Source organism: Catharus ustulatus, chromosome 21 (assembly GCF_009819885.2).
Source record: "Catharus ustulatus isolate bCatUst1 chromosome 21, bCatUst1.pri.v2, whole genome shotgun sequence".
Lineage (NCBI taxonomy): Eukaryota > Metazoa > Chordata > Aves > Passeriformes > Turdidae > Catharus > Catharus ustulatus.
In genome coordinates this window covers 2,037,192-2,064,139 of record NC_046241.1, presented here as the reverse complement: position 1 = coordinate 2,064,139, position 26,948 = coordinate 2,037,192, and the positions used below count along the sequence as shown (strand labels likewise).

The following is a 26,948-nucleotide window of genomic DNA, read 5'->3' as shown; positions in this document are numbered from 1 at the left end:
AAATGCAAACCATCAGTCAGCTACAGCTAACTCTTCATTCATAACATCCATGTTTATTAAAGTTAATGAGCTCTATTTTTAATTCTATAGAAAGCAATTTTTCTTTTTCTCCCTCTTTTTTGAAAGAAAAAATTATGTAAAAAGGGAACACCTGCTCATCTCCTCTGCCTTTCACACGCCTCGCGTCACGTTGTTAGCTCGGGTTTGCAGCCTTAATACCTTCTCTTTCTCTTTCTATTTTGAAGTAGCAAGACCAAACAAAAAAAATCAACAACAACAACAAAAATCAACTATAAAATAAACCAGAAGGAAAATGGTATTCCAAAAAAACGAACTAGAAGGGGTCTTTGCCACAGCTGTGTTTAAGGAGAGCACTGGTGTGGAGGCAGAGATGGGGACTGCCCTGCAGAGCTGGAGGTCGGTGCCGGTTCAGCAGCACAAGAATAAGCCCAGGTCAAGCCAACTGTTGTAGGCCAGCACGAGGAGCAGATGGTGCCTGCAGCCATGCAAATCACAGGGTTTAAAGCACACTGGGTGATAAAGAAAGAAAAACAACCTGCCCACCTCCCTTAAAGCAAGTGAGGGGGATGAGACACGCACGGAGCCTGGTGTGGCAGCTCCCAAACCTTGCCAGCCTCGCCCATGCCTGTGTGGGACTGTCCAGAGCTGGCAGGCAGATGGGCTTTGGTGCTCTGTCAGCAGCCACCCTGCCAGGCTGGTGAGCTCAGACCAATGCCTGAGCTGGCACGTGCTGCAGAGCAGCCCCCAGCCCCATGCAGGGCTCATCCAGCCCCAGATCCCTGTCCTGTACCCAAATCCACCACGGTAGAGACACACACCAAGGGAAGGAGGAGACAGATCCCTGGGAAAGCCTCCCCCTCCTGCCAGGCCCGGAGCTAAGGGCATTTCAAGGATGGCTCCTGCAGCACAGGACAGAGGCTGTGGGTGGCTGCCTGTCCCTGCCTGTCCCTGCCTGTCCCCAGCACAATCAGACACAAACCCAGGCACATCTCAGTGCTCTCAGCACCAGGAACTTGTGCTCCAAGCACAGCACCTTCAGATCCCCAGTCACAGGCCAAAAAGCTGCTGTGAGCATTGGAAAGCTCAGCTCAGCCCAGCCTGACACAGAACCTACCTTCAGCAGACACTGGCCAGGTTTCCATTAAGAAATACACAGCCCAAACTCTGAACATAGAGCAGCTGTTTTATTTAATTATTTGGTGAGCCAGTAATATATATCCATGCTGCAAACATAAGCTTGTAAACCCTACCTCTCCTCTAGTCAGACCTCTTGTAAAGTGGGAATAACCTCGATTTTTCTCATGGATTATCCTGCTGCAAGACTTGAGAGTTCAGTGTGCTCGAGGGCACCCCTGGCTCCCACCACAGCCAGGGGCACCCAGGCCCTCGCCACAGGCACCAGCAGCAAATAAAGAGCCTCAGTCAGTCTAACAGGGACCAGTTTGTTTTCCCAACCTTTGTTGCAACAAGGAGAGGTCTTGATATTCCTGCTACTCCACTGAGTCATACAAGAAGCCCCAGGATTTCCAGGGGCCATTCTTAGCCATCTGAGGCTAAGTTTTTCTATATTTTCTAAGCAGTACCCTCACTCCACACAACACCCACACTCTCCCTTCCACAGAGGCGTTGCTGCTGCTCACCCATGAAGAAAAGCCACTGCAGGAAGCCTGCAGTCAATGAGACCTTGACCACCCTCCCTGCTCGCTGCAGTCACCAGCAGCTCAGAGCTGCCTGCCCAGCTCTCAAAGCTGAATTCCCAACTCCATGAGAGAAACCATCACTTTTGTCCTTTGAGAGTCCAAAAGCTGGGTGCCAAGGCAAGGCTGGCTGAGGTGGCATCTCACAGGCTCTCCTGCTTCCTACCTCAGAGACAAACCCCTCGCTAGCAGAGGCAACAACGTTACAGCTTCCCAACAAAAACTCACCATCAAGGTAGAAAATAAAATAAGAACTAAAAATAAAAATAAAAAGCCAACTGTGAATTTTGAAGCATTTTGATCAGAAGGAAGCTACAGGAAACCTTGCACAGCGCTCGAAGCCTCGTCCCCCCAGGCCAGAGCTGTCCCATCCTTGCTCCATCAGCACCCAGCACCGAGGGGCACCCATGGGACACCCAGCACCATTCATCCCCACCCAGCTCCACCCAGCCAACTTAGCACCAACTTCACCGCAAGGGTCAATACCTCCAGCTCGTGTGTGAGTGTGTGTGTGTGTGTGTGTTGGGGGGTTTTGCCCTCCCCTCCCTTAAATCCAGAGCAAACTTCCCTTTCTGCTCACCCTCCCCATGCCCCATCCGTCCGCTCCCGATTGGCAGGGAAATCCTATACCCACCCTCCCCGCCGAGAAATGTCTGCTCTTGCAGCAGTCCCAACAAAGCCAACTGCCAAGCACACGCTGCTTCACAATAAAAGTCTCACTCGCTCCATTTATTTTTTTCCTCCTTTCCCCCTTTCTCGCAGCCGCCTGCCTCCATTCCCTCGCCCACCCCAGACTGATTATTAACCATCCGTGGCTGGAGAACCTCCATAAAGAGCACACACTACCAGCCATGAAGCATTCTTGCCCCCCCCAACCCTTATTTTTTAGGTTTCAAAGGGTAGAAAAAATTAGTGCATCTGAAGAAAGACTGATTGGGTCTTTGAATAGGCTTTAAGAGCCATGAGGAGCCAAGCAGAGGAGCTACTGCTGGTTTAATTTTTTCCTCTCTGCCTCTGTTTACAAGAAAACAAGCTTCCTCTCCTCCATGAGGTCTTTGGAGGGGATGGAAGACAGGTCAGACCAGCCAAGGAAAGGCTCTGCAGCATTTCCAAACAGATGATGACTACAAGCTACAGTGGTGCCTTTAAAACAAACAACAAAAAAACCCATAAAGCAAAAAAAAAAGCCCACCAAAAAATAAAAAAAAAAGGAAAAGAAAGAAGAGAAAAAGAACAAAGCTGGGAAACACATAAAGAGCTTTCACAGCCTCCTCTCCTTGGCATTTTCATCAGCCATCCGGGTGCCCTTCGCAAAGGTCCAAACAGGTTTTATAGGCAAAGACAACACATGCACAGCAAAACTCCAACATATTGCAGCTTACCGAGCCCAAGGGAGCAGAGTTACATCATGAGCCCGAGCTCTCTGCTCTCCCGGCAGCCCGGGAAGGAGCGCAGGCTGAGGTGCCAAGATGTCTACCTTCACCAGGGTCTTTTTTTTTTTTTTTTTTGTTTTTTTTTTTAATGTCTTAAAAATCAACGGTCTGGGAACCCGAGGCTCAGCAGCAGCGTTGCTGTGAGCAGAGCCGTGCACACACAGCAGGTCCATCAGGAAGAGGGCTGGGAGCAGGAGACCCCTCCAAGTGCCTGTTCCCATCTGGGGCAGCGGATGCACCAACACCTCTGCGGGATGGACAGCACTGATCCTGCCTGGGAGCCTCCAGCTGGCCACCAACCCCTCCGAGGTGACACCACACCCCACCCAGGACACAGCCCCAGGGAAAGCTCCCACCAGCCAGGAAAACAAGGGCTGCAGCAATGCCAGAGCAAGGCACAGACAAATCTCTCAACAAATGATGAAACCCCCACCAGCGGCAGATTCTTATTCACTCATTTTTTCCTTCCTTGACTTAAAAAAAATATAAAAATAACACAATCCAAACCAACCTGCTCATAATAACCTTTGCCGTGAAGAGAAGACAAACATTTTGTAGTTAATTATATAGGAAGTAATGATTAAGAGAATGTTTGTAGAAAGAGAGTGTTTCCTTTGTAGGCACGGCGAGGCTGCTCATTTTAGATCTCAACACTCAGCTTGGGCAAGGCCTGGGCTCAAGGCTCGTGGGGACGCTGACCACGGGCCTGTCATTAGAAACAACAGAAGCATTTGATCTGGAGAAGGAAGGAAACATCCACCAGCATACCTGGCCTACAGAGCAGTCACCAGTCTCAAAGCTCCTTTTTTTCAGGCTAAGGCCACTTCCTTATAAGCCTCATGCAATCATGTGAACATGGAATTTTATCTGCAGCTCACAACAAGCACTGCCCTCAGCCTGAAGTTTGCTCCCAAATCAAATTCTTTGCAATTCTTTTGTCTCCTGAAATCCTTTCATCCAGACTCTTCTCCATAGAAAAGAAACATTTCCTTCTCAACCCCCATGTCCTCTCTCCTATTCCAGCTGCACACGTCAACTCCCCGAGAAGGGGGAAGCACAGAAAGAGGTGCAAGTCCCTGCATGCAACAGCTGGGAACACGGAGACACGTGCATGAAACACAACAGGACTTAAAGTGACTTCTCCCAAGACAAGGCATTCCACGACGGCGTGCCGGCTTCAGGCAAGGGGGGTCTGCAGAGCCCGTGCCCTCCTGGAAAGGGGAGATCGATTTACACTTCCTCACTGCTTCCAGGCCCATCTAGCTGCATCCCAGTAGAGTTAAAGCCAATGCAACTTGTGTGTGCAGGCAAATGTAAATCCAGAGCAGACAAAGGCGTCCCCTCCTTCCACGGGCTGAGGGTAGCAAGGAGTCCAGCTGCTGCCTGCCTTCTCCTAGCCCCCAGAAGGGGAGGGGGGGGAAGAAAACCCTAAAATGGAGATCAAGATTCATCACTATCTCTAGCAAAAGCAAACCAGCCATTTCAGAAACACCCAGTCCCTAGGAACTGGCTGAGACAGGACAATACCAGAGCACCAAGAGGAGCCTGGAGCAAGCAGATTCCAGCAGTGCAGGGCAGGGGAGCTGGGAGGCAGCTCACCCCCATCAATGGGGCTCAGGTACCTCTTCAGCCTCCACGCTCCTCTTCCTCCCACCCCAAAGCACCGCAGCCAGCGGAGCAGGTCCCTGGGTCCCTGTCCCCCTGCCCATCCCCATGGTGCCCAGCCAAAGGGCACGTGGGGCAGCAAAGGAGGGACACCCTTCGTGGGTTCCTGTGGGACCACGAGGACCTGGCTGAGCTGCCCACACCACCTCCACCTTGGTCACCTCCGGCCATCGAGCGGCCAAGCAGCGAGACAGCGGTGCCTGCGAGCCAGGAAAGCGGACGGGGAGAAAGGGGGGGAAAAAAAAGACAAAATAATAATGAAAATAACCATAATCATAAAACTTGCACCCTCGGGCCTGTCCCTCTAATAACTACAGCAAAACCTCACCAAGGCCTTACTCTGCTGGAGGGCGAGAAAGCGACAGAGCGCTGCCCAGCACCCGAAGTCCTGGAGGTGGGAGATCCTCACACCCTCTCCTCCATGGCCTACGGGCTTCGTCCCGGCGTGGGGCCTGGTTTTTCTGCTCTGTCATTAAGAGTGGAGCCTGGTCTTTTCCTTCAATCCCAAGAATTGCACGGAATTAGATCATCTTTCTGGCTCGCCTCCCCCTACAGGCAGCTCCCGAGCATGCTCAGCGCGGCCGCGCTGCCATTTCATAACCGCATTGTTTACGGACACACGGACCTGCCATCTTTCGACAGGGACACAGGGCCCGTGTCCCTGCCCAACACCCCGGCCCCGCCACAAACACCCCCTTGGGGACAGGCAAACGGCAAAAGCATGGAGAAGGAGAAGCCTGGGGGGTGATGGTGGTGTGTTTGTTGTTTTTTTCTGATGGTTTTTGTTTCTTTTTTCTCCTTTTTTCCTCCTTGGTTTAGGTGAAAATCCACTTGCTTTGGAGGGAGAGGTTAACCCCTGTGGGGGCTGTGGGGAGCAGGAACTCACAGGGCTCGATGCAAAATGCCAGCCATGATTTTTAGCTTCTTTGAATCACAACTGTGCTTCGATGTCACCTAAAAATATAATCCCCAGTCCAGTCTGCCATCCTCTGCTGAGCCTTCCTCTGTGAGAGAAGGGGTTGGAAATATGCTATTTCCCTTAAATAAACAAGTTGGCTTAGTCCCAGCACATACAGTTTTCTCCTTTAAATGCAAACCAGAGTATTTTGCAGCCACACAGGAAAACGAGGAGAGGAGGAGGGGAAATGTTCCTCATTTAACACCAAGAACTCCATGAAAAGCCTTGTAAGGTTGCTGGGAGCCCCGCTCCATTCCAGCCCTCTCCCTGTCTGTGCTGATCATACTTCACAGGTGAAAGCAGCTCTGACTTATGACAGAGAGAAAATGCCAGAAGAGCTGGAGGTTTCCTCATCCTTGGAACAAGGACAAGTTGTGAAAAGCTTCCTTTGCAAGAGTCACAGTGCTGCTCAGGCACAGTATGGCAGCGTTGCAGGGAGGACACTTGCACGTCAGACCTTCTTAACCCCCACTGCCTCGACCCTTCTCCACGTCCTTCCCCCTCCTGATGGGGACCGAAGGAAAAACGCAAATAAATCACCTGGTTGGGAGGATGCAAGCTGTTGTGTTGGAGTCCAGGAAATTTTTTAATAGCTTGCTCAACATTTTCTCTTCTTCTATATTTTCCTTTTCTTTTTTCTAATGGATGATTTCCAATTAGCTTGTACAGTTTGAGAGCTTCACTCCTGCTGCTTTCCTGACTACTGTAAATCCTGGCAGGCTGCCCTCCTCCTCTGCCCCCCTCCAGGACCAACACCACCCTACAGCAAAGCCAGACACGTATCCTGCACCCAAGAGACCAAGGAGCTCACACAGGCACAAGAGGGACAAATCCCACTGGAAATACGAGGGGCCATAAGGGTCTGCAAAGAGAGGTGTCAAAACTCTGAATTCGGAGGAGTCAGAAAAAATAACTGGCTGAAAATGGGAGTTGAGGATTATAAACTCCGGGATTTGTTTCCAAATCACTGACATTCCATGTCACTGCAGGAACATATGGTCCTCCAAGGCTTGCAAGCAGGGAGCACACGCCATCAGTGCCCCCAGCCTTCGGGCTGACCCCAACACACGGTCACTCTCCCGCTGCGACCATTCCTCGACCACTCTCAGCTCCAGGAGCAGGAAGGTGAGAAGGAAAAACTTCACGGACAAGCAGCAAAAGGAAAACAAAGAGGAGCAGCAGGAACCAAGCCAGCCCTCCCCCAAACCAGCTGGCCAGGAGAGTAAAACTCCTTAAAACTCCTTGTTTTCCTGAATAAAACAACTCACTGCCATTGCAAGAGGTGCACACAATCCTCTTTCCTTAGGAGATGGCACCACATGGGAGAGCTCAGGGAAGCCAGGTCATGGAGCTGCCTCTGCCCCCTGCCAAGGGGTGGTCTCACAGATGTGCAGGATTGTGCCCCATGTGTGCCACAGAGCCCAGTTCTACCCAAACATGATCTGGGACGAGGGCAAGAGCTCGTGCTGGCACTGCACAGTCAGTTAAATACATGAAACAGAATAAAACCAGGACCCAAAGGCCCCACTTTGGGCTCTTAACCCTTGCTGAGAAGCAGTGCCAAGCCCAGACGTCGGCAGCTCTCTTCCCTCCAAAGTAGGTCAGGCTTTTCTGCATCCCTGCAGACGCTTCCAAAGGGCCCCAGCTGGCAGGGACAGAGCGCTGGGCGCTTTCGGTCAGTGCCACACCGGTGTCACCGTGGTCACCACCACAGAGGAGCACACCTCTCACACCTCAGTGTGTTTTTGGCTGTCTCCTCAGCCTTCATCAAGCACAAAGTCCATTTTCTCCCTGGCTGGAGCTGCTCAGGCAGGAGGTCAAGGCCCCAGCTCTTCACTGTTAAAGAGAAATCTCATCTCTCTCCTCATGACTTCTGATGCCTTTTCCTTTTCTTCTGGGTGATGAACAATGAGCATATTTATAGTCCAGTGGAGACACGACAGATATTTTGATTAGGTATCACAGACTGGCTGTGTAAACTCCCTAATCTTTTAAATGCCACCTTCACATCTTGCTCCTTGATTGAAAATTCAATATTGTGTCTGCATTGCAGCTTGAGGGTCTTCCTGGAGCACAGCAAGTGCAGGCCAGTGTTCTGCAGGGATGTCTGTGCCTTCCACAGCCCTGGGGCCTTCTGTGTCCATCCCAAATCTCATCGAGGTCTATGGCAGCCAACAGAGTTCTTGCATGTAACACAAATCACAGAGTAAAAAAAAAATAAAAAAAAAAAAATCACAAGGACAGAGCCAGGGGGCTGAGTTTTAAAATATGTTGCAGGCATGGACCTCCTGCCATGAAATCAGCCAGGGATGTTTCCTTTATATCAGCTGTTTCCTTGGATTGCTACTATGAAAAAAAAAATAAAAAGAAGAAGAGAGAGGGGAGGAAGTCACCCCAAAATAAAAAGGATTGTTTCTTCCTGGTAAAATATTGTTGGCTCTGGCCTCCACCCAAGTGAGCCCTAGGCAGAGGCTGTCGAAAGAGACCCGGTGAGGAGGTGCCATGTGGCCACAGGCCCTCTCCTCCCCTGGAGAAGTTCAGTCTTCGAGTAGCTCAGGCACCCCAGGCTTTGCTCCTTTTTCTTCTAAGAGCTACAAGCAGGGAGGTCTCCTTGGAGAATTCTCCAGAAATTTCACACTTAAAAAGCACAAACAAATCCTAAAAACCCCCAAAAAAAACCCAAAACCAAACCAATCCCAAGCAAGCCTCCCCACCCCAGGACATAAACGAAGGCACGAGGAAACAAAGCCCAAGGTTTGGGGGCGGCGATGCCGGGTGCTGAGCCCATGGAGTATGGAATACCCATCCCTGCAGGACGGGTCCATCCCAGCAGGACAGAGCCATCCCTGCAGGACAGGGCCATCCCTGCAGGACAGGATCCATCCCTGCAGGACGAGCCATCCCTGCAGGACAGGGCCATCCCTGCAGGACAGGATCCATCCCTGCCCGCCTGCCCTCCCGTGCAGGGGCAGCCACACGCAGGAATATCCAAACAAATGAAACAAACAACCCCGGCCATGCTTCCCCGGCCTCTGCTCCTCCTCTCCAGGCTTCTCCTTCCCCAGCAGGACGCAGCCTGCCCTGCCAGGGCCTCGCCAGGCACGGGAGGTGGACGGACCCTGCGGTACCTGCGGGCAGCTGTTGTCTTCTTCTGGTGAAGACTCCAAGAGTTGCATATTCCAGATCCTCATGAGCAGTGATTCAGTTTCTGCTCATGTGATAAAGCTCCCTCTACAGAGTGAGCATGCCCAGAAGAGCCCATTTCACTGCTCCCTCCACTGCAGCCATTTCACAGAGAACCTGCCGGCTCCAGGGCGTCCATTGGAGCGCGATTATCCCGGGCATCCCGGGGACGCACCGGTAATGCAGATCATCTGTCAACTTTCTGACAGGGCGCCAGGCCTCAAAACTGATCACTCCCCTGAAAAAAAGAGAAAGCTTTTTAAACCAGAGTGCTGTCTCGTGGCCTTCAAGAGTAGCACTTGCCCGTAGGAAAAGGAGAGGCAGGAGGGACAGGGAGGGATCTGAGTGGCTTGGGGATGTCCCCAGGCTGATTTTGTTGTGCTCAACAAAGCCCCCGACCTCTGAGAGCTGGGATGAAGGCACATGGGTTAAGCTGATGCAGTGAGCAGTGTCCAAGACAGTGTCTTCGAGATCCGAGTTGCTGATCTGAAAGGGAGATCGTTTTCACTTTGGGGATTACTAACCTGACCTGGTACAAGCGACTTTGAAAGGGCATCACAAACACAGTCATGGAAAAGCAGGGGGGGAATGGAATGAAGGGATATCCTCATGGATCCATCCTCATCCTCACCCTAATGAAGGGATAGTTCACTACGAGGTGCAGGAGCTGTAAGCTCAGCCTATGTCAAACCCTACAATACTGCTGGCCCAGCCAGCAAGATAACAGAAGAAATTTTAGCTTCAAAATAAAAGTAGTTTGTCTCTGTTCCACTTCACAATTAAGCACAAACTCTTGGCAACCTTCATATCTGCTCAGGCTCCCAGTAAAACTGCCAGAACAGCTCACAGGAACATCTGTAAGCAGAGCTAGGCTGGAAGGCATTCAAGGAAGACTGGCATTTATGGGAGGCAGGAGCAGAGGCTGCTGGAGCCGGGTGTCAGGCTGGAGAACCTCCCCCCGAGCAGGGGGAGGGTGGCGAGCAGCCTCGGGAAGAAGCCAGAAGGAAGAGGAAACTCCGACATGGCCCCGTGGCACCACCCGTGTGCTCCTGGCCTAAGGAAAAACAGCTTTCCAAAAGAGGGGAGCACCAGAGAGCGTCCTCCTTCAGAGACTTCTCCTTAAGAGTAGAAACTCCAGTGAAGACTGGAGTGTAATGTGTGACAGTGAGCTGGCGAGGGCAGGGAGCAGCCTGCACTGGAGGGAGGAAAAAGCCATCCAAATCCATAGGGAGGTTTGGAGAAGGCCGGGGATGATGTCTGCCCCTGCCCAGCACAACAGCCATGGCCAGCCCTGCCAGGCTGGAAACATCCACAAGACACGTTTCCCTCCAGTCCCAGCAGCTTTCACCACCGTGGCCAGGCACATTTGCAGAGTTGCAATAATTAAAGCAGCAAAGAGCTGCTACAGTTCTCCCTCGGCTATGAGGATGTTGTTTTCCTCTCCACACGCTGGAGAAGTTTCACTACTAAACAGTTAAAACACACAAGGCTAAATCGAGATGATTGAAATTCACAGGCAAGGACTATTTGAGGTGACAGTATAAGAAAGGATCGCTCTTCTTCACCCACTGGGTTTTCGTTTGATGTGAATCTAAGTTTTAATATACACAAAATGAGATTTTCCTGGCCTTTCTCTCAGTCCCTGAGAGGTGTAGAGGTAACTCATTTAAAGACAATTCAAAAATCCCCAAACAAAAGCAACAAACCCTGGCTATGCAGACAGAAGTTGCATTATCCACTGCATCAAAAGATTACTGTATTTCAACCAAAGATGGCTTTAAAACAGTTGATGTGCTGCCCTTCCTTGCAGCATGAAATTACCAAGCTTTCATTAAAAGCCCAGAAATAGAAACGAAGATATTAACAAGGCAGTGTCAATGATCCACCACAGTCAACATTCCCTTTCTAAGATAAAATAACGCCGGAGAACGGCGGCACAGCCGCAGCCTCCCCACTGCATCTCACACCAAGACATTGTTTCACTGCTGAGGTTAATATACACTGAGAGCAGATGCTACCAGAGATGCTTTTCACATCTCATGGCCACCTTTGAAAGCACTAAACACTGTTTAGAAACAAAAAGGAAAAAGCAGAGCTCATCAGGGCACTGCAGATGTTTCAACAACCAACTTGAGTAAAGCGATCGATTGGTGCCGTAGCAGCATCTCTGCCACAGGGGATGCCTGGGTGTCAGTCAGTGAAACCTTACATTTATGTCATCCAAAAGGAGCAAGAAGCTTCCAGGGCACAGCCATTGGCAGTGGGAGAGGTGCCTCCTGCCCAGGACCCCCCTGTCCCCCTTGGCAGGGCTCGGGTGCTGCACACCAGCAGGCACAGTCCTTCTTCCAGGCTGGCTGTGCAAGAGGTTTTGCTGATGATGGAGGATGAGAACAGGCCTGTGCCCTGGGAAGCTTTGCCCTTTATTTAACCCAAGCTCTCTCCAGCAGCCTTCCCACCATGCCCAACACCCAAACACTCCCCACAGATTACAGGGTGTCTTCACTACACATCTCTCCGGCCTCCCTTCTCTAATTGAAGGCTCAAACACCCCTTTCAGAAATCCCACATTTTCAGGAGGAAGGGAGCAGCACAAACACCTCCCTTCACCAAGGACACCAGGTTCCTCAGGACTCTTGCTTAATGACACCATTAAGTCCAGCATTTTCACAGCTCTCTTGCAGGGGAAGCCCAAGTGGGAAGCAAAGGGAAGTTTTTCTTTTATAGGAAGAACAGTACTTAACTCTGCAAATTAGAGGGTTTTCCTTATTTCCTTTTTTTCCATCAGGCTCCTCTTCTTGCAGACCCTCCAGTTGATCAAATCTGATGCTCCCTTTCAGCCTCCTCGGAAGTAATCCCAAAAGCTGAAGGGCTTTGGGTATGAGATGAGCATTTCTGCTGGAATCCTGATTGTTTCTGCACTGCTACAAACCATTCTCCAGCTTCACCACAAGCTATTCAAAAGCTCATTTTGCTCTTCAACTGATAAATACAACATTTCCTTAATCAGAATGTCCCAGGACACACTGGGTATCCATCCTCATCACCATTCAATGTCCACCTCCAGGTTCAGGTAACAGCTTTGAAGTAACAGGCAGTCATTAATGCATCTTTTGGAATCAGAACTTTCCATATCTTTCAAGACCTGGTTTTATTCCCCCAAAGCTTCCAAGCCATCTCCTTTCCTCCCCCTTTTCCCCAGCAGAGCTGAAAAACTGTTTTTACTTAATAGAAAACAAGGATGCTGCACTGAGTAAATCATATACACTGAAAAGGAAAAAAAAGGAAAAGAAAAAAGATCCTCTTGGATAGCTATTGAGATTGAGCTCTCTGGGAGATGTTGCTATGTTTTGATAAGAATATGCGTTTGAATATTTCATTTACAGGGCAATCCTAGAACTTTATTTAGCAGCATATTGGCCAGACAGCTGTAATTTAGAACATACTGTATTCCTAACAGTTTCCCAATTATAAATTCCTTCAGCTTTAACTTACAGTAACCACAGCTCCTTCTATTTTGGAGCTTTAAATCCACCATTTCTCCCCTTCATTCAGCTATGGCATATCAAGAGCTCCTAGAGTACAAACACAGCCTCGCTGGAGAAGGGTCCTAAATCCAGCATTCTCTACCCCCAGCACAGAGAGCAGGCTCATGCTTCCAGCACTCTCACTGCTCCACAGAACAATGTTTTATTGGTTTATTTGGGGACAGTGGCCCCATTTGTGAGTGCAAAGCCATCCTGCAGTGCCCTGCCAGCAGCAGGCTGGGAAAATGGCCGTGCACATTCCATCCTCCTCCTGCTGCAACAGGCGCTGGAGATCCTGCCAACCAGCCTCACGTGTTCAGCGTGGCCCTGTTCTTTGACCTCACACCTATTTCTTTTAAGGATTAAGGCACTGACTTGAAAACAACATCAAGTTCTTCACTGGAGGAGAATCAGTGCTCCACGAGGCCTTTGTGTCTCTCCCCAGATCATGAGCTCCTATGGAGCAGCGCCTGTTGACGGCTCTCCCAGCCATCCTGCTGACTTTATCAAATTTCTGCAAGGAACAGAAGGAGCAGATGAGCTCAGTAAAAACAAAGCTCCTGCCTCCATGCAAATATCCCTGGTTAAGAGGAGCAGAGAAATAGAGCGAGCATGATGTGTGTACAGAATTGGCTCCACAGACGCTGCTTCTCAGCAACTGCCATAAGGTGGCAGTGGGTCTTTAAGGCTACCTTACACCTTCCCACAGCACAATAGGAATGAGCACACAGTGGGTTTCCAGCAGCTGAAACTCATTAAGTCTTATTTCTCATCAAGGGAACCAGGCCCTACATGAAAACTTGAGGCTGAGATCGCCTCCACTGCCACAGTCACACAAGGAGGAAAAGCCACAGGGGTGAATCCTGCCAAAGCCATAAAGGCAGCCCCCATCTGAGCCAAAGAAAATCAAGCCCTTTTCCCTCTCACTGTACAATCACAATGCTGTTTGTTTTACAGAAACACTTCTCTTTTGTGCATTCATCCAGCCATAAACAAGCCAGTGATCATTAAAGAGTAGGAGAAGTTCTGCCTGGCCAGCAAGCCGGGCTCCAGCAGGATTTTATGCAGGGAACACAAAAGCCAGCCCAGTAAGCAAGCTGGTCACCAGCTCAGCACAGGGCTGATGTAGCAAAACAGGCCCAGAAAGCACCGAGGAAGAGTTGGGTTCACCAGACAGATGGAAGCAGGCAATAAACAGGCAAGTTACTTTAGGTAATGAAATGACTCATCATGCACAATGCCCATCACTTGGGACACAGCAATAAAACCAAATCTATGCCAGTCACCCCCTGAACAGTGCTGTGAAAAGTGGCCAGAGGTGCCCTGAAGGAAGAGCTGATCTACCATACAGCACACAGCCAGCCTGTGATCACAGAGATTTCTGCTCAGAAGGTCAAACACAAGAACTCTGTACCACCCAGGGATTCACAGTGCTGATAGAGCAAACCTTACCTGTATCTACAGCCAGGCTGTACCGGTGCCACACCTCCCATGTGTGAGGGGACAGGTCAGACAGAGCTGATGTCCCCCTGCTCCACAGCAACCCAGAGCTCCCCTACACCTCGCTAACACAAACATCCAGAGCCAATGTAAATGTTTTATTGGCACCTCACCACCACAGCGTGCTTGTACAGAAACTGGAGTCAATCGGCTCGTGCAGCACATACCTGCTGGTGCTCACACATTCCTTGTAAAAAGCTGGCAACCACGGGTGAAATCCAAGAGTCCAACCGAGCACAACTCACACTGCCTTCCCCCAAACCCACCCACCAACACATTAAACCCCTGCAAGAAGCACAGACAAATCTCTCAGCCAAAGGAATAAACGTGCATATTCCTCCTCTCCATGCCAGTTTGGAGGACCTGATATGGCAAGGTTTGTTTGCCATTACTGGAATGCAAAATAAGTCTGAAAGAGGGGAGCTTGAGTTTAACACTCTTTCAGCCTCCTGCAATCCCAGCCAGATCTGGGTTTAAAGGCTCAGAGCAGGTCTGAGCCCCACGAGGCTCCCCATTAATAATAATTAGCGCCCGAGCCCACGATGAGACGCAATCACGTGCCTGCCAATATGAAGGCTCAGCCCTGGCTGCAGCCCCTGCCTGCTGTCACCTCATGTCACCACCCTGACATTGCACAGGTCCCTTCTCCAGGCAGGCCCGCCAGCCAGCGAAGGTCAGGATTCCAAACCCCTCCCCGCGGATCCGCAGGAAGCGTTTGAAGCCATCTCGTGTCAGTGGTTTAACTACGCTGCTTTTGAATCAATTCCAACAGTTTGCACTCCATCCGGTCTCCTGGCTGCCCCAGCCCAGGGGCACGGCAAGGAACCGATGGATCTGCCCTACCTCCATCCTGGCTGCGGGTCCCTCCAGGTCCTGACTCCAGGCCTATCCCTGCTCCAGCCACAAATCCATCTCACTCCATGGGTGCAGCCTCCACCCCGGAGCATGCTCAGTACGGGCTGATCTTCAGCCATTTCAGAGCTTTAATGAAATGTAAGCATAAGGAAGTGTCATTAGCAAAAAAAAAAAAAAAAAAAAAAAAGGGGGAAAGAAAAAAAGATGCAGGATTCATCCTGATCTGGCCAACCTTCCTCTTCCCATCCTCTTGTCAAGGAGGCGAAGCTCTCGCTGCAGGGATCACAGGCATTTTGAGGCAGCAAGCATCTCGTTTTAGAACAAAAGCAAGGAAAATCCTGTCTCAGGCAAGCCTTGTGCAAAAAGAGCATTTCCCAGTGACATTCAAACCAGCCAATTTGTCACTCTGGGCCTTCCACAAATTACAATATTTTCATGAAATGCCATTAATATTATTCTTTCCCTCAACGGGCTTCAAGCAAGGCTTTTAGCTGGCAATGTAAATAGTGCTTCCCAGCCATCTTAAAGCTAAACCTACCCCAGCCTACCTTGAACTCCTTGAAGGTTATTTTAACTCCATTTGCAAGAAAGTTAAACACAGGATGAAAGAGAGGGAACAGTGTAACACACTTCATGCTATGCTTTCCTAAGGACCTGAATTTTAAGAGAGGTTTGTTTTTCACTCATCAGCCCTGAAATTCCTCCATCATTGCCTTGTCCCCTCGACACAGTAGGACTGTTTCAAGGAAGAATTAATAGAGGATTTTTTTTAAATCCTTCCCAGGTTTTCAAACAACAAAATATGAAAGACACACAATGTTGGAGCACATTTGGAGAAAAAAGCCCTGAATACTCTGAGTGACGTGCATGCAGAGCTTGACTATTCCTTAAAAACTTTTATTTCCTCACATATCTTTTGCATGTCTCCTACTGATCCCTTCCAGCTCACTGAACTACCCCAGAAAGCAAAGACAGTTGGTGCAAAAGTAAAGCTTTGCCAGGGCAAAAATTGGTTATTCAATCCCAAGAAAGTTCCTCACGCTGGGCCCAGGCCAAAACTGACTCTGGATGTTGAAATCTGTGAATTGTGAGTGCTCTGCAGAGCGATGTTCGCTTCCCGTGGAACACGAGCACTGTCTGCTCCAGGGCTGGAGTTGGAGGAAAATTCAGAAATAAAACAAGTGACTTTATCAACACAGTGTTTCAGGAAACACCAGGGTGGCAGCTGAACACCAAACCAGCTTTTTTCACAAACAAAACTTCCAAGGCAATCACAACAACGCTGCAGCCGTTCTGTACAGCACCACAAGCCAAGTTCAAGCCAAGATTTCCATCAGGCCCCAGCACATCTGTGCCAGATGCACTACGCAAACAACTCATGATGTTGTTCCCTCATCCCTTCCCTGATCAATTCAGCCCAGTCCTCAACACCAAGCCACAGCTTTTTAGCAAATTCTTTGGGCCCGTGTCCGCCTGGGGAGCGCCAGGCAGCCTGGCACACCGAGCACTGGCGAGCTGCTTTTTACTGAAATATTTTTAGAGCACAAAACATTTGATTAAAGTGACCCAGGATAAACCACATTACTTCAGCGTGCTGAGCTCTGCTCAGACCTCTCCTCGTGCTGAAGGAGGTCACCAAAGGCCACTTGACCCCAGGCTGTCCCTTCCCAGGGACCTTCATCAGGATCCCAGTGCAGGATCATTTCCCTCCACGCCACACTGGGCAATCCCAGACACCACCCAGTGCCTTCATTAAGCACAGATTGATAAACCCTGCCAACAAATTCTATTCCCATCCTCTGCCCTGTCTGGAAATTGGAGGTAGTTTAAAAATAATACTCAGACCATAAAATCCCGAGGCATGTCTGCTGAATCGAGCGGTGTTTGCATCTCGCGCAGCTCAAGCATGTCAAATTTGTTTCCTTGGAAACAAAGGCCAATTTGCAAGCATTGCTTTCTTCCCTTTTTTTATTTTAGGTAACGAAGACATCCATACCTGAAGCCCTTGCTGATACAAAGGAATTAAAGCAGATTCACCTACCAACAGGGTTCATAAGAGAATTATTAATGTATTTCACTAATGAACCATTGGTTTGCTGCACTAAGGGAAAACCAGAGTTCATTACTATTTAAAAATCCCATTTTCCCTCAATGGATACACACTCACAGCATTTATATTGTTTCCTTGGGGACAGGTAGAAAAAACCAGCAAAATCCAGAGTGATTTCCTTATCCTGGGCTAGGGATGGTGGAGTAACCTAAGAGGAAAATCCTGTCCTGCTCCTGCCACATCACTCCCAAGGACACACAGCTCAAACACACCTGCCTCCAACACAGGCTGAAGAGTCAACACAAGCTTCATAACAAACAAAGGTGGTAACATCTTGTAGATGTATTTTGGCAGCCAAACTTTTCCCCAAGACAAGCAGTAGGGAAGTGGGAAGCCAGACCTTCTGTGCAGCCATAACTCTTCTCCCAGATCCACTCCCACCAGATCCTCCCAGGGAAGGCAGTAAATCCTAAAGCAGTGACACACAACCTCTCTGTGAGGGCATGAAACAGGAGAGAGGGCAAGTGTCAGAGCTGAGTTATCCATAGGTCATTTACAAAGGGAGTCAGTGCCCCCACCCTTCAGAGCCTCTGTCAAGAGCTCAGCACCTCTCACAAATCCATCAGATACAGCAAAAACAGACACGAGAACAGCAGATGGAATTGTGGCTCCTCAAACACACCCTCCAAGGCCTGCTCAGCACACAGGTCATTCCCAGCAGCCTGGGCTGAGCTGGGACGCAATCTCTACCTGGGAAGGTGACCTTCACATCCACGGGAGCAGAGCTCCAAACTCCCCCTGTTCCTCTTAGGATCACTGGGAGTGCACAAACAGGAGGTGATAGGAGGAAGAAAATCCTCCTTCCTCCACATAAGGGACAAACCTCACCATTCCCTGCTCCTGGAGAACCCCAGAGTTGTTACTGGAGCCAGTGGCCAGCACTAAATCTGATATGAACTGTGGATGCTTCACATTTCAGGCCTTGGACTCCAACATTCCAGGTATTCCAAAGAGAATTTCCTGATAGAGCAGCCTTGCTCTCCTCTTCATCATGCCCACAGTAGGACCAATCAATCTGGAAACAAAAAGCACCATAAAACCCCCAAACCTTGCAAATGTCCAGCAGAACACCCACAGGGTCTTGCCCTCAAGCTTGAAAAATTAAATCTTTTTTCAATACATTGGCTTGAAGAGCATTCAGCACCACCAGCTCAAGGTTCCAATCTTGCTGCTGTCAAGGAATCCTGGAAACAAATCCCCCAGACTACCAACAATGTGCATCCTTTCCCAAGCACTGTAATTACTGACTTTTATTCCAACCAATGCCACAGTCTGAAAGGGTTTTGGAGACTGTTGAATGAATTCTGGGGGAAGACCAAGAAAAGCCATCTAGTTCTTCCTGATCAAAAGCAGAGCAAATACTGAAAAAACATCTAAACATCACCAGGTAAAAAAGAACCCGATAGAAACATGGTGATTTGCTTAGAGATATTCTAACAATAATTAGGATTCTAACAATAATTAGGACTTTATAAAGCAATTTATAATAAAAGATGGGACTAGTAGGCAATATTAATGCATCTGCTTTTGCAGATGAGAAAATCAAGGTTTGGAGAATTAACTGCCAAAAATTTCTGGAGTGGTCCTTCACAAATGTATGGAGCAGAGGGACAGGGTACAGGAGAACTTGATGTGAAGTCATGCTCAGCTGCTGATTTACTGGTTTAGCTGGGCCAGCAAGGAAAGTGTTTGGACAGCCCATATGAGATGAGTCAAATTTAAATTCCAGTGAAGTCTGAGCACCTCAAGTTCCCTTGAATAAAATCCTCCATTATTTCAAAACAACCAGAAGACCCCAAACCACATAATGTATGGAACAAACACATCAGTATTTTCTCCCTCTGTCTGATATTCCCTTAACCAACATGTTTTTGGAGTGGAGGGGAAATATTTATGCAGAACAGTGACCTTGCAATCACTAAGGAGCTCTTTGTGCCCAATGCCAAGTTTGAAAGTGGGTGGATGCCATGTGGGTGAATCTGTGACACCAGAACACAGGCCAGACTCATAAAAGGAGTCAGACACATTGGAATCAACCAACAAGAGCAATAAATTCTGAGAAGCTCCTTAGAAATGCTTTGTCAGATAACTGGGCTGCAAGTCAAAGCCCCTGGGGCAAGGGCATGAGCTCCACTATGAGGTTTTAATGCAGATGCATGAAACACCTGGCAAAGGCTTGGGTGAAAAGATGGGATCAAACAAAAGGAAACCTGGAAACAGAGGGAGGTGACACCATTTCCTATCAAATTTAACTGTTGCAGGTGTGGGAGGGACAATGAGCTGATGGATGCTGAGAGTCCCAGGTGTGCCTGCATACCTCTGAACTCAGGTTTGAATTTGGGGTGCGTTCATGGGATTTATTTTAATATCCAAAGCATTAAACTATCCTATTTGCTTGGGCTCCCAGAGCCACAACACTACAGCCTTGCTGTATTCTGGAGGACAGAGGCAAGGACAGCCTCTGGAGCTCAAGGCTAAGACTGACGAGCTCACAGGAAAGCTCTGCAGTACAAAAAATTAAATTTTAAATCAAGAGTAACACACTGATTTTGGGTGACCAATTCAGATAGAGTTTTTCAAATCTCTTTTAGAACCACAGAGTATCCTGAGCTGGAGGGACCAGGATCACCCAGCCCAGCCCCTGTCCCTGCCCAGCCCCCCCAACAATCCCAGCCTGTCCATCCCTGGCAGCGCTGTCCAAACGCTCCTGGAGCTCTGGCAGCCTCGGGGCCGTGCCCATTCCCTGGGGAGCCTGGGCAGTGCCAGCACCCTCTGGGGAAGAACCTTTCCCTGAGCTCCAGCCTAAACTCCTCTGACAGAGATCCACACCATTCTTCTAGAAGAACATCTCCTCCCCATGTCCAGACATTCCAGAGGCAAATGGTCAGTACACTTTAAAATTAGGCAGTGGTTTCACAACAAAAATTAAACCACTATTTCAAAAATAACTTCCCTGCAATTCTCCCCTTCCCACCCCCCTATATAAAACCCATTCATTTGCCTCACAAGGAAGCACAGAGCTTCATTTTGTTAACAGTTTAAACTGAAGGACTCAAAATACAGTGAAACACTAGAGAAAAAAACCAAACAAACCACAAAATGCTGCAGTAACAAGCAGCTCTCAGAGCTGTGAACCAGAGATTGGGAAAGATGAACTTTGCAGAAGGTCTGCCCAGCAGCCCCTTTCCTCCTCTGCCCACTCTTGGCCACAGCAACCAGAATCTGTTGGGAAGCAAAGCAAGGGTAGGTAGGATTCTACCAAGGAGAAGTTCTTCACACTGAGAAAAAGACCATTTGCACTATGGAAAGGGGAGCCCAGGCTCTTCCTCCCAGTGCTGTTCTGCTGAATTCAAATGTGCATCAAAAGTATGATGGACCTTTGGAAGTTTCTCCTCCACTCTCATACAGCCCCATCCAGAGGGAAAACAAGAAATCATTTGTTCTGATTCGGTGATAATACCGAAAATAAAATAAAATAAAATAAAATAAATAAAATAAAATAATAAAATCAAATCAAATCAAATCAAATCAAATCAAATCAGACAGGCAATAAGAAAGACAAATAAATCCTGAGTATTTATCTTCCGCAACAGGAAGCCAAATGCCTTGATCACTCCTGAACTGGAGTTAAACAAACTCAAGGACTGCTGGAGTCAGCTTTCCTTCCTCCTTCCTCCAGCAGTTTTGTAAGATATTAACTGGGTAGCTGAAAGCTCTGGAGTTTCACAAGAAACTTTTAGCAGCTGGATCATGGCCCCAAAGCCAGGCCCAGAGCACCAAGGCAGCTCCGATGATGACTCTGCTGCACTTGGGGAATGGAGCTGCAGCAGTGTCTTCATGCAAAAGCCAAGAAAAACCAGCCAGGGGCAGAACATGGCCCTTCAAAAAACATCTCCAGGATTCCCTGCCTGTGAGCAGTGAGGATACCCAGCCAGGCCCCAGGAGCAGAGGGGGATCTTCACAGCACAGCACAGCACACTCCTCACACCCACAGGGCTGATCCTTCTCCAGGCTCTGAGAGCAGAGCAGAGCAGAGCAGAACTGCTGCATCACAGGCAAACATCACCCAGACCTCAGGATCCCATGGCAGCTGGGCTCTGACTGGGAGGGCACTGGGAGCCACAGCCATGGGCTCAGGACACCCAGAACTATCCACTGATGGCAAAGCTCCCAAATAAAAGAGCCCTCATTTAGGCTAGTGATACAGCAGTTCAAAGCAAAAACCCGGGAGGATGTCAAATCCTTCATGATCTTTTCCCTGGATGTGCACCCTGCCCCTCACCAGGCCCTGGCAGCCCCTGCCCAGCTAGCCTTGGGACAGCTGTCCTGTCCCCTCCTCCTCAAGCAGATCTATCAGCAGGTACCTGAGATACACACAGATGCTTCAGAACCTTGAGCACAATATTCCCATCCAGCAGCAGAATTGCCATTTTTCCCTCTCTTAAGGAAGGAGGGAAAGCCCCACTCAGATTATGATAACATCAGCCAGGTGGATATAAAGGGAATATCCCTCAGGTACTGCCACCACCACTGCAGTATCTCTGATATTCCCCTTCCCTGACGTGTGGAAAACCTTCAAGGCTGGATATTTACAGGCCAATATGCTGTGACCTGCCTGGAGCACCAATTTTTTTTTTTCCTAAGTCCTTTTTAGAAGGAACAGAGTTAAGGATCAACTCCAAAGCAGCCCTAAGTGCCTGTCATTTCAAACTGCATCTAACACTCCCCTTCCTCTCCACACTGAAACAAGCACTGCAGAAGATCCTGTAAAGCCCTGCATATCCCTCTGTGAATCTAAACATGCCCCATTCCCAAGGGGAATCAATGGATATCATAAATCAAAGTTTGACTTTAAAAACACAAAACAAGGCTGCATCCACTGCAATGCACAAGGAAAAAACCCACAAGTACACACAAATCTTCCTGCAACAGCATCATCTGTACACAGCAGCCTAAATATCTGCCAGGTGTTTATACAGCAGGCCTAGCTCTGCAGGAGGGAAGGAACCCAGTCCAGTAAATCAAGGGATTCATATCCATTTGTTTTTCCCAGGTTCTTACAGCTCATTTCAATCCCAGTGATGCTGCCTTGCACTCAGCAGTTGACTTCACCTTCAGCCAGTCTGCTTGGGAGGAAGGAAGGTTGTTGCCCTCATTTTGTTTTAAAGAGCTACTTCCCCGTGGATCCAGCTGTGCTGATTTGCACAGCTGCATTGCAACAAGATCTTCCACAATTAAGGTCAACTCAGCCTATATCTCACCAAAATATTCATCAAATATTTTGTATGTATTTTTCTAGAGGTGAAAGCCAAATTTTGCAGGAAGAACCAAACTCTGCCAAGCTCATGCCTTCCATGACACAAAATCTAACCGTGCACAACTCATTTCTTTCTTGCCAGATAATTGAGAATTAAATGGAAGCTGTGTCTTCACTGCAAAAGCCACGTCTGTGCTGAAAGGCACCTGAAGATGAGTTACATGAAGGTTAAAATGATACCACCTTGATTTGCTGGGAAGGATCAAACTGGAAATTATCTTAACTGGCTCCCAAGGTCAAAATATCCTTTGTTTTGTCTGCACTGGACAGCAGAGCTGGAATAGCCACCTGTCCTGATGCAAACACGTACTTTGGCACTGGGGACAGTGCAACACTGAGACAAAACAAGATAAAACAAGTGTGGGACACCAACTCACACAGGTTCTTCATCCAGGCAGTTGTGCTCGATTTCCTCTCCCTTCAATCACTCTCAGGGTTTGTGAGAGACCTTCAGACCCAGGTTTCTCAGCCTGGCAGAGCCCTGTCCTCTCTGAGATGCTCCCCATGGAGAAAGGAAGGGTCAGTCCTTCCCACTCATCACCCCATCCATTCAGGGCTCAGGGAACTTCCTTGGATCACTTTTTAGGCCTTGGCCTGAAGGACAATTAAAGGAAATCTTCTGCAGCCGCTGCAGACACAACCAGCAGCATTTGCCTCCAGCCCTTTGCCATCCCCACCTGTTTCCCACCTTCCTACCTCCATCCCCAAGTGCCTCCCTTGAGCATTTTTGGGATCAGTTTTTCCTGTTTGCAGTTGTTCACATGCACAGATGCCCAGTCCCTCAGAGTTCAAAGTTTCCTCTTGTGTTTCAAAACTCTCTTCCCATGTTTTTAACTCCTGTATTTCCTCACACTTGTTTCTAATTTATTCTCTCCATCCCACTTCTTTCTGTCCAATTCTTTCATACTCTTCTGTTGGGGCAAGTTTAAGAATAAGGACTCTGCTGCTGCTTACCTTGAGGTACAGGCAGCAACAAGGCTTAAGTGCCTTAATTTCAGACTTAAAATTTTTCTACAAGCTTGGCCTAACTTGTCTGCCAGTTAATGATGTTTGCTTTTAAGCACATATTACATCCTGTCAGAAAATTCAGTTTTGAAACAGTTGTCCCTAGCCTAATGGAGAATGAACTGTTAAGCATTAAGTGCAGCAAAACCAGGCACCCAACTTAAAGACAAAGATCCTTCTGCAGCAAATAATAAAAATAAAGCTGATGGGTAAAACAGGGGGTGGCACTGACACCTCCCCTTGCCCACACAGCCCAATGAGTGCCCCAGCTACCCCCCTTAAAAAAAACAGGTTTTATTGCCTAATCAAACCTCCCAAAGTTCACAGAATCATTAAGGTTGGAAAGTCCTCTAAGATCATCAATCCCAACATTCTCCAGCTCTGTTCAGGCCACCACTAACCCATGTTCCCAAGTTTTTGGGGACACATTTTTGAACACTTCCAGGGCAGCCTGTTCCAATGCTTGACAACACTGAAGAAACATTTCCATGAGGAAATTCCTGCTGGTGCCCACCCTGCCTCCCCTGCCCAGCCTGAGGCCGTTCCCTCTCCTGTCCCTGTTCCCTGGAGCAGAGCCTGACCCCCTGGCTGTCCCCTCCTGTCAGGGAGTTGTGCAGAGCCAGAATTTCCCTGAGCCTCCTTTTCTCCTTCTGAGCCCCTTCCCAGCTCCCTCAGCCCTCCTGGCGCTCCAGCCCCTTCCCCAGCTCTGTTCCCTTCCTGGACACGCTCCAGCCTCTCTGTGTGGTGGGACCCTCCATGTGGTGAATTCCAGAGCCACCAAACCCAGCCCTAAACTGGGATTTCTGCTGATTCCCTTCTCACTCTGGAGCTCTGCCTGCCCTCCCCAGCACTCCCATTTGTTTTTGCAGAAGACATTTCAGCAATGACCCCATTCCACTGTGCCTTGTACTTTCACTTGCTTTCTTCCATCATGAATCATTAACCATCCCCATTTATCATCAGATAGTTTCATATATATAGCTTGACTTTTTAAAAAATATATATAACTTTGCATATGCTTGAAATTAAAAGAATAAAGAAAATTGCACTGAAGTTCAGAGTTTGGAGGGTTTTTAAAAAAAAACAAAGCTGCAAAACTATCCCACAGAAAAGTATGAACGTTATACTAAAAAGGGAAAGTCAAAGTTGTTTGAATTTTGAGCCTACCAACCTCCTACCCTTTTGATGTCTGACAACAAAGAGGTGTGAATGCTATCAAATCACACACAGGTACAGGCAGAACCATCCTGCTCCAAGCTCGTTTTGATGCAGCACAAGCTGCCATGCAATTCAAAAAGCCCCAAAACCAAAGACTTAGAAAACCTGCCCATATATCCCACTCCCCTCATTTTTAACTTTAAATGAGGGTTACAAAGGCACCAGTGTAGAATTGCTTTGGCAATGTGTCAGATTTAAAATCAAACAGCCTCTCCTGCCCCATTAGAAAGCCTCCCACAGGGATATTTTCCATATCCCATGTATTATGGACGTGTCCCAGGGCACAGGCAGAGTTCATGGCTCTCTGTGCCACCCACTCCCACACTCCCAGCTGCAAAGTCCCTCCTTGGCATGGCTGCATTAAGGCAGGGAGAAGGACCTGCCTTACCACAGGGCAATTAACAACTTGGGGGGGAATAAATAGGAAATAAATCCTCAGCAAGCCAAAGTGTCCCTGCAACCCTGCAGGGAAGGAGCCCTGCTGCCACAGCACTTGTAGAGCACAGAGGCTCCATCCTGCCAGGGACAAAATAACCAGGAGCCAGGCAAGTTCAGAGGTGTTTTGTCCCAGGAATTCTTTAGGAAACACCAACAAGCAAAGCATCAGCAGGAAAAACTCTTAGGGCAAGTCTGGGGTGACAAATCTCTCTGGCCATGCTGGGTTTTTACACTCCCAACAAGGATTTTGGGTGTATCCATAAGCTCCACAGCATGGAAGGGGGAGGTGAGGGTGCTCAAAGGGAGCAGCATCCTCCTGGCACAACACAAATCCTTTCCCCATCCATGGTGGATGGATGCTCACAGACCTGGCAGGGGCAAGGAAGCAGCTTGAGGAGAGCAGGGACAGTTTTTAAGCACACTTGATCATTCCTTGGAATAAAATATTTTAAAAATTGCTCATCGAGAGATTAAAATGTGCAAACATTTTGCTTGGTGTTCCGACTGCCACATTTAATATTTCAAACAACACCCAGGCCAATATTGTTGCTTAATTTAACATAACTGGATCCTGAATGCATTTCTAACAGATTAAACCACAGAAATATCCACATGTTTTAATGAGGATTTGGCACTACTCGGAGCCAAACACATTTTAGCAATATTTTTGGACTACAAATTCTTTCATAAGAAAAGAAAGCCCACTGGAAATGGAGCTGCATTCCCTACATTTCAAGCCTCTTTGGATTTATGTAAATTGAAAAACTGAAATATTTAGTGCCATTATAATTCAAGCAACATCTGGACAATTTTCTTTGCCTCGTAAAAGATTTCAGTCAGCTTTGCAGAGGCTCAGGCCATGTTGCTCAGCAGAATGGCTCCTTTTACATTTGCATGCTTCACTTCCATTCTGCAGTTTCTATGCCAACAAGCATTTGTAACTCTTTAAAAAGCACATTTGGAACTGGGGGGAGATGGAAGATTGGAAATGTGATAAAGATTTGTTTGTTTTGGGGGGTTTTGTCAGTGGTGTTTCCCTAAATCTAAATAATATTTTTCTTTTTTTCTTTTTTCTTTTTCCTTTTTTTTAATCTTTTTGAGCCCTAGAAACCTCAAAAAGGCCCAATAACCATCACTGCAGCCATGGCAACTCTTCCACCTGCCTCAAAATGCAGCAGTGACTTGGTAAGAGGAGTTTGTTCAGTCAATTTGATGTATAAAATGTATATATAAATATGTATTACTCCAGTTCTCTCTCTAAAGAAAGACTCAGTAGCAAACACCACAAATTTGGGTGTCCATCTCCTACTGCAGCATCCAGGCCCTGTGTGAGTTTCCAAATCCCAAGAAAAAGTAAACAGAGAGAAGCAGCTATGACTGAACTGTCACTCAAAATCCAGCAGTTTGATTTTTAACCAGATTTTTGGAAGTAACTCCTCCCCTTCCTCCCCACCCCCATCTCAGACCTCCCAAATTGCTCAAATTTTATATTTAAAGCTCATGCTCAGTGCTGTGACATTACAGGTGCAAGGAAATAAAGGAAACCTCAACCATGAAGAGGCACAATACAGCATTCAGACAAACAACAGTAATGATCTCACAAAACTTGGAGAAAAGAACTGTACTTTTAATACAGATGCAGCCTACATTGTGAATCCTCTCCTCCTGAAGTTCCCCACAGGACCAGGATGGAGCAGCCACCCTGGGATACCACAAAGGTGCCCCAAAAAAACCCATCAGACCAGGCCACTCCATGGACTGTGGGAAGTTGTTCCCACCCAAAGGTAGGACTAGGAGCAGGAGGGAGCTGCACAAGCAGGGAGCACCCACCAACACTTTTATTATTTAGTGCCAGTGATGCCTTGGACAAGGGGGAATTGCCTCAAACTGAAAAGAGTAGGTTTACATGGGATTTAGGGCAGGAATTGTTCCCTGGCAGGGTGGGCAGGGCTGGCACAGGGTGCCCAGAGCAGCTGTGGCTGCCCCTGGATCCCTGGCATGCCCAAGGCCAGGCTGGACATTGG

General features: G+C 48.3%; 1 protein-coding gene across 14 annotated transcripts in view; it reads right to left on the bottom strand.

The window, feature by feature from the left end:
- EHMT1 (euchromatic histone lysine methyltransferase 1) overlaps positions 1 to 26,948 on the bottom strand; it is a 274,314-nt gene that overhangs the window by 62,616 nt on the left and 184,750 nt on the right. The window contains exon 1 of one of the 14 annotated variants that reach the window (XM_033077295.2): positions 14,825 to 14,921. The exons of 6 other annotated variants lie outside the window; for them this stretch is intronic. In XM_033077295.2, coding sequence (XP_032933186.1) covers positions 14,825 to 14,830 — 6 coding nt within the window. In that variant the 5' untranslated portion in view covers positions 14,831 to 14,921. Of the gene's footprint in view, positions 1 to 2,298; positions 2,337 to 3,100; positions 3,194 to 3,662; positions 3,869 to 3,919; positions 4,540 to 5,144; positions 5,327 to 8,902; positions 9,102 to 14,824; positions 14,922 to 26,948 lie in introns of those variants that run through there. 7 more of the 14 variants (XM_033077291.2, XM_033077296.2, XM_033077302.2 and 4 more) reach the window with 7 other exon arrangements.